The sequence below is a fragment of the Mastomys coucha genome, unplaced genomic scaffold, assembly GCF_008632895.1.
Source record: "Mastomys coucha isolate ucsf_1 unplaced genomic scaffold, UCSF_Mcou_1 pScaffold8, whole genome shotgun sequence".
NCBI classification, from domain to species: Eukaryota; Metazoa; Chordata; class Mammalia; order Rodentia; family Muridae; genus Mastomys; species Mastomys coucha.
The window spans coordinates 67,193,420-67,201,000 of NW_022196914.1; the positions used below are offsets into that span (position 1 = coordinate 67,193,420).

General features: G+C 33.1%; 1 protein-coding gene across 3 annotated transcripts in view; it reads right to left on the reverse strand.

Annotated features, from left to right (window-relative positions):
• Ipo11 (importin 11) overlaps positions 1–7,581 on the reverse strand; it is a 163,074-nt gene that overhangs the window by 71,774 nt on the left and 83,719 nt on the right. For all 3 annotated transcript variants that reach the window (XM_031360523.1, XM_031360524.1, XM_031360525.1), the window contains 2 exons: positions 1,524–1,619; positions 632–745 (listed from right to left, as the gene is read on the reverse strand). In XM_031360523.1, the coding sequence (XP_031216383.1) occupies positions 632–745; positions 1,524–1,619 (210 nt within the window). The remainder of the gene's footprint in view (positions 1–631; positions 746–1,523; positions 1,620–7,581) is intronic.

Below are 7,581 nucleotides of genomic sequence, written 5' to 3' on the forward strand. Positions count from 1 at the left end.
TTTTTAAATGTTAACAAATTCAAATAAATTGAAATCATGTAACTTTTCTCATCATAATGCAATAAAAGCTAAAAAAAACTAGTCATAAATAAATCAAAATTCTATTCAAAAGGTAAGTAAAAATTAAATTACTAATTTTAGATAAAAACAAACTACAAGAGTTTTTCCTGCTATTTACAGGACTATTGTTCTTACTTTTTTAAAAAAGATAATATTTATTTTATGTATATGAATACACTGTTCCTATCTTCAGACACACCAGAAGAGGTCATTGGATCACATTACAGATGGTTTTGAATTGATAGGAATTGAACTCAGGACCTCTGGAAGAGCAGTCAGATCTCTTAACTGCTGAGCCATCTCTCCAGTCCCATTGTTCTTACTTCTCTAACCCAGGCAATAGATAAAAATCCATATTGTTAAAATACTTATAATGTAAAGATTTCAATGCTTCAAAAGAACTTATGTAAAGATTCACTATTTCTTCAACTATCTCATATATATACATATATATCTCATATATATATCGCATATCTCATACACACACACACACACACACATACACACACACACACACACACACACATACACAGTCACAGATTTCCTTAAGTTTAAGCATGAAGATTCTTACCTCTTGATTAAACTCGTGTCCCATCTCATTGAGAAGTGAAGAAAAGAAACTGGTATTCTGTAGTAATACTCGACCCATAACAGCAAGATAGATGGACATCACTACTGGATACCTCTGCACAATTAAAATACAGGGCATGTAAAATTGTGTTAAAGTACAACTATAAATGATTAAAAATAAAAAAAGAAAATCAACGACATAGCATCATCATTTAAAAAAAATAACATTTTCCTTCGGGAATTTAAAACAACAATTTTCTTTGTGTTGCTCTGTGTAGTGTGATCTGTCAATATTGCTTGAATTCTTAAAAAGTTTCTAAACAACTATGTGTGTATTATGTGTGTACATTACTACTATTTATTGTTACACAGATTAGGAACTGAAACTAGGGATTAGAGAGACGGTTCACTGGGTAGAGTACCTGCTGTATAAGAATAAAGACAAGGGCTTGTCCATAAGCAAGTCTAGCCAGATGGCAAACTTCAAGTTGAAGGGAGCAAGTGGGAAAGGAAGAGGGGAAGAGAGGAGGGGGAAAAGCAGGAGGAGGCAGAACGATAAGGAGAAAGAGAGAAAGATACTGACTGTACCTCAAAAAATAAAGTGGAGAGTAATTAGGAAAAGGCACAACACAGCCTCTGGCCTACATGTGCAAACAGAAACACACGCACCAATACACACCCTACACACAGACAGACACAAAGAAATCTATAGTTTTATATGATGAAACATATGGCAAATTACGTTATTATACTTAAAATTTGTGCAACTAAATATGATCCAATGATAAAGCTTTCATTTCATACTTATCAATGAGGAAAAGATGTATTTTTTCTAATGTAAGAGTAAGTAAGAGTTAGTCCAATGCTATCCTTGAAGCTGAAGAGAATCTTACCTCGCCTTCAATAACACCTCTGAAAACATAGGGCAGAATTCGTTGAAACATCTGTGGGCCAAATACTGGATTCACCTTAAGGGCATTTTCCACAACCTAAATGCCAGGAAGATATATGGTAATATTCAACAGTGCACTTCATTGTTTCACACAAAACACAGATTAGTAAACAAAGCAATAAACTAAGTAACACAGACCAAACTCAAAAGCATATGTAACTTCATGAGATATGCGAAATTCTGGCACTAGACATACTTTCACAAAATCATGTATTTTTAAAAACCTGTAATCTGATATAAACTATATAATATTTAGGCATAGATATATTATACTTTGCAGTCACATTTAATCATACTATGATAATCCAGATACATGCAGTTTGTGAAGTTCTGGCCCTTGCAATATAAATAAGCATCCTTAAAATGCCCATGAACACAAGCAGCAAAGGGCATCTCAATCATTCTTCTGTGGTGGTTTTGAGTTTTATTATGTTTTGCTTTGACTGGTTTGTTTTCATTTTCTCCAGTTTAAGCCAGGATCTTGCTATGAAGTCCAGGCTGCCCACATTTTATTGATTCTGTCCATCTCCTGAGTGTTAGGATTACAGGTGTAGTTCAACACACCCAACTACTTTTAGTACTGGAAGACCTGACCACAAAACCAATATTATCAAGAATAAATCCACAGTTAGGTTTATCAATAAATTATTAGGTGAGGGAACGTTTCATATATATTTCACCTTAAGTGACTGATCAGACCAGACACTGCTGAACCCCGAGGGGCTGAGAAACCCAAAGTCACCTCATATACCACTCTCCACTTAGAAGCAGAGGAAAGAGCAGAACTGTACACTTTCAGGAAGGAGAAAAAAGAAGCTAAAGGCAACATGAAAGACAATAAAGATTGAAAAAGAAGAAGACAAGAATGCTGGACTGAAATCCACTGAACACCAAGCACCAGATACACTCGGGTCTTAACATCTGGACCTCTGGCCTTCACCCCAAAAGGCAAGCAGTAAATGTTCTGTAGAGTATGGAAATGAGTCTAGCACAAAAAGGATTCCTCAGTGACACAAATAATTAAAAAAATAAATAAATAAAAGTCATGCTCAGGCAAACCACTATCAAATTTCAGAAAACATAAAGAAGGGCCACAACTCTGAAGAAGGAAGGGCTTGGAAGAAAAAGCATATGGGGGGCTGGAAAGATGGCTCAGTGGTTAAGAGCACTGGCTGCTCTTCCAGAGGTCCTAATTCAATTCCTAGCAACCACGTGGTGACTCACAACCATCTGTAATGGAATCTGATGCCCTCTTCTGGTGTGTCTGATGACAGCTACAGTGTAGTCACACATATAAAATAAATAAATCTGGAAGACAGATTTTTCAAGGACATTAACAAAATAGCTGCAGTGTCTGAACATAAGCTGAAGTATCTGTCACAGTTTATTGTCTAAAGTATAAAAGAAAAGGATTCTTACTAATCTCCAAGAATTCAAAAGGTTAGATTACATGGAAAACAATAATCACAGCTAATTGCCCATCTCACTTTGAACAGGAAAACAAAAATCACACACACTAAATACCAATATAGCAAGAAAAATGAGAGCACTTTAGCTAGACAGAGGTGAAAAGTCACCATCCTAGATATTTTCTAGCATTAGCAACTTATGAGAGAATAGTTGAAAGGTATTGTTTACCTTTCAACTTAACTATGAAATACACAAAATAGTTAGCTACAAGCAATACCAGTGGTTATCCCTAAATAAGAAGAAAGGTCTGGCAAAGGTGTAGCTGGTTTAGGCTTTTGAAAGAAGCTTTTTCTATCTAGATGACTAAATGATATTCTTTAATCCTCATATTAAAGTTAACTCAAAGAACCCACAGGAACCACTCTATCTTTGTTTTGGAGAATTAACAGAATGAGAGTCTCATAGTCTTCTATATGAGAAGAAACAAATATGCCTGTGTGTGTTTAGTCTTAAATTCTTCAATATAAATCATTTACACATATTAAATCTAAGCAACACTATCATTTGCACATTACCTTCATAGATAAACTATAGTCAATGTTCTACAAAGAATCAATAAATACCTCAAGGCTAAATCTTTGAAATTAAAGTCAGAAACCACAGGTAGAGAAATAACTGTCTTAAAAGTGTTTTGTAGAGGGCTAGGCACACTGCTGAACACCCTTAATTCCAGCATCAGAATGCAGAGGCAGGCAGCTCTCTGGGAGTTCAAGGTCAGCCTGCTCTATATAATCAGTTCCAGTGCAGCTAGGGCTACATAGTGAGACCATGTTCCAAAAACAAAACAATAAATATTATATAGAAAAATGTCATTATTTGACTTTAAAAGGGAGTATGGAAAACAATCATAAAAATTTTAAAAGGAGAACTGGTAACAGAATTGACTGGAAGTCCCAAGCTAGACAATTACATTTTTCCTAGTCCTGTGTTTGAGTAGAACTGTGGAACCAAGAGTAACTATGTCATGTGCTCTGACATGCTGAATTTGAGATATACATGTGGGAAATCACATGGAATAATTCTATATTTCTCATAATGAAAATTACAGACCTTAATAATCTTATTTCTACTACACATATCTACATATACAGATACAGTCATAAACTTTTGAATTTTAAAATGACAACGCCAGCATTATAAAAGCAGCAGCATTATAAAGTATCAGCTTGATGGCTTTCTTTCTTTTGGTCCTTATGCTATGGTCCACTGTACTTACTACATACTATTTAACAAAGAAGCAGCATTATAAAGTATCAATTTGATGATTTTCTTTTGGTCCTTATGCTATGGTCTACTGTAATTACTACATACTATGTAACAAAGAAGCAACATTATAAAGTATCAATTTGATGAGTTTCTTTCTTTTGGTCCTTATGCCATGGTCCACTATACTTACTACATACTATGTAACGAGGTATTCTTAAGTGACTCCACAATATCACAATAAATACATGTATTTTCTCTTAAGAAAAGTTTTTCTTTTTGATTGACTGTTTTTATTGTATTCTCATAGTACTAGGATTAGCCCTTTTACTACTTCTTTTTTTTTTTTTAAAGATCTATTTATTTTATTATATATAATTACACTGTAGCTAGCTGTCTTCAGGGTGTCAGATCTCATTACATATGGTTGTGAGCCACCATGTGGTTGCTGGGATTTGAACTCAGGACCTTCAGAAGAGCAGTCAGTGCTTAACCACTGAGCTATCTCTCCAGCCCTTACTACTTCTTTTTTAACTTTTATTGCATTATGATGAGAAAAGTTACATGATTTCAATTTGTCCGAATTTGTTAACATTTAAAAACATATTTTAAGTAAATAGAATTAAATCACATTCTTATTTTCCTTTTGTACCCCAACTCCTCCCAGAGACCCCCCTCTTCAATACCTACAATATCTTTTTTGTCATATTCCTTAAAATTTATAAAATATTATAACAATAAAAATGAGTATTATAAAAGTTGTTTGATATAAAACAACAATCAATTTAACAGTCTTATGTAGATGCTTGTGTACAGCAATACTGAAAATACATACGTTTTTCTCAGTATAAATTTTAAATAACTCCAAACATATTAACTGTATATTTCAAAATAATACATCACCACATTTCTTAAATGTATACTATGTAATGAGGTATTCTTACATTTATATATGTATTTACATAAATATATTATATATATGTATTTACATAAATACATTTAAGTATTTTCTTAAATGAACATAAATATATAAAGTCTTTTTGTTTGTTTGTTTGTTTTGTATTTAGTAGAGTTTAAAATCTTGGCTCTTACTATGGTACAAGCCCAAAATAAGAACAATTTTTAGACATTGGATTTTGCCCTTTTACTACTTAAAATCATGTCAAACAGCTATACCAGTTTAAACTCTAGCTTCCAAATCTTCTTCCACTTTCTGCTTGATAACCACTTAAATCACTGTAAAGCTATGGAGGAATTCTTCACTTGAGACTGGCAAAGTACTTCACTCAGGGTTGGATATGCCTTCATTTACCTTCGCTATTTTTAAGTCAGCAGTATGCCAATACAAATAGAACTTGCTGCTCTGTAGTTTTTAATCTACTTATTTTCAAGATATACCTACAATAGACTTGTTTTAAACAAAAATGTCTTCTTCCTAAGACAACATTCTTGATTTCGCCTCACACTGAATAAAAAATTTCTGACTGTGGATCTCAATAGGAGAATGTCTAGGATTACATCATGACTCCAGTACTTACTAGCTCTCTGACCTTGAACATTTATTTCTGTTACTTAATTTTTATCTGAAAAAAATGAAAAGAATCAGTACTATCACCTTGTTTACATGTAGATAATGCACTCTACATGCTATGTGCTTAGGAAAAGAGTAGGACATAGTAAGTAATGGTGTCACCTGTCATTACAGAATTAAGCAGTCAAAAATAGTTCATCATAAGCCTTATTGTAATGAAGGAAAGGAGGTTGGCTTAACAATGCATATGTATATGGCTATGAGAAATGAGAATTTCCAAACTCAAAATGGTACACGTGTACAAACACATCTCAAATTAATGCTACCAGCTTAAATTTAATTATTTTTAGAAAATTCCTATGCCCATGTAAATAACCTGCATTGAGTCAAAGAGTTAACTCTAGTTTTGCTCTAAAACACTGACTCCTGAAACAGCCATGCTGGTCTCCTTGTTCTATTTTCTTAAAATTGTAATTTTATGCTTCAAATAACAAAGAAGCTACTTGCAAACATCAGAAATTACTGAAATAGTTGTGTTTAGCCAAAAACATATTGACTGGTGTATAACCTGTTGTATTAAGAACCAGAATCTAGGAGATACTGAAAATGAAAATAATAAGCTAAGATTAGGAGCTATAATAGAACTATAAGAGTTCTCTCAGACTATAAATGAAAGTATAAAATATACATAGCATTTTCTAAAAATATCCTTTTATATCAAAAGCTCGAAAGATTTACTAGTACTAGGTAATACATTCCTAGTACTCAATATCCACTAATTAAATAAACTAGTTTCTGTGACTTCAAATTAAACAAAGGTTCAACTACCGCAATACTTTCTTTCAAATTTCCTTAAGCACTTATTATCAATTCCTAAATATTAAAATCAAGTATTTACAATCTATTAATGATCTACTTTGGGCACTACACTATTTTAATCTACAATCTATATAAAATGTTATAAGATTTTACCACGTTTGGATGGTAACTATGTTCACTAAATGAAAAAAGCATAAGAATACAAGTGAAGCAGACAGACAGACGGCCTCACTGTTTCCAGTTTCAAGCACAATGAAAATGGAAGTGTTTTGTTACTAAAATTATGAAGCTAGCGTGGAGTACTTATGTTTGAAATTCTCCATAACAAGTTTTTTGAAAAGATTGTATTATTCTAAAAAGCAATAAACAAATATAATTAATTTTAAATTACCAGCTTAGACACACAATATGCTATTGCTATATTACTGGCCTTGATTGAAAAAGTAAATTCACTTACAAGAGTTTTTTGTGTAATTTTTCATTTATTTATTTACTTCATGACTGTGTGTGTACGTGCATGCACCTGCACACAAGAGTGCATACACACACAATAGCACATATGTGGAGATGAGAGGCTAACCTTGGAAGTTGGTTCTCCCACCCATCATGTGGGTTCCGGGGTCCAATTCACATCATCAGGGTTGGTAGCAAGGGGCATCACCTGCTGAGCCATTTCAACCAAAACCTGAAGTACTTATTTTCAATAAAAATTTATTTAAAAGAAATCATGTAGGAAAAACACTTGGTTTGGGTTGTTCTAAAGCCAAAAATCCAGCAACCAAAGAAATTAGTCTATAAGTGTATGTGACTGGCTTTTTTGTTTTGGTTTTGGGGTTTGTTTTCCAAAGGCTGACTATAAAATCAGACAACTTGGTAATTAGATTAAAATAGCTAACTTTTATACAAGCTTACTACATACTACGTAGTGTTTTAACTGTTTTATACACACACACACACACACACACACACACATACA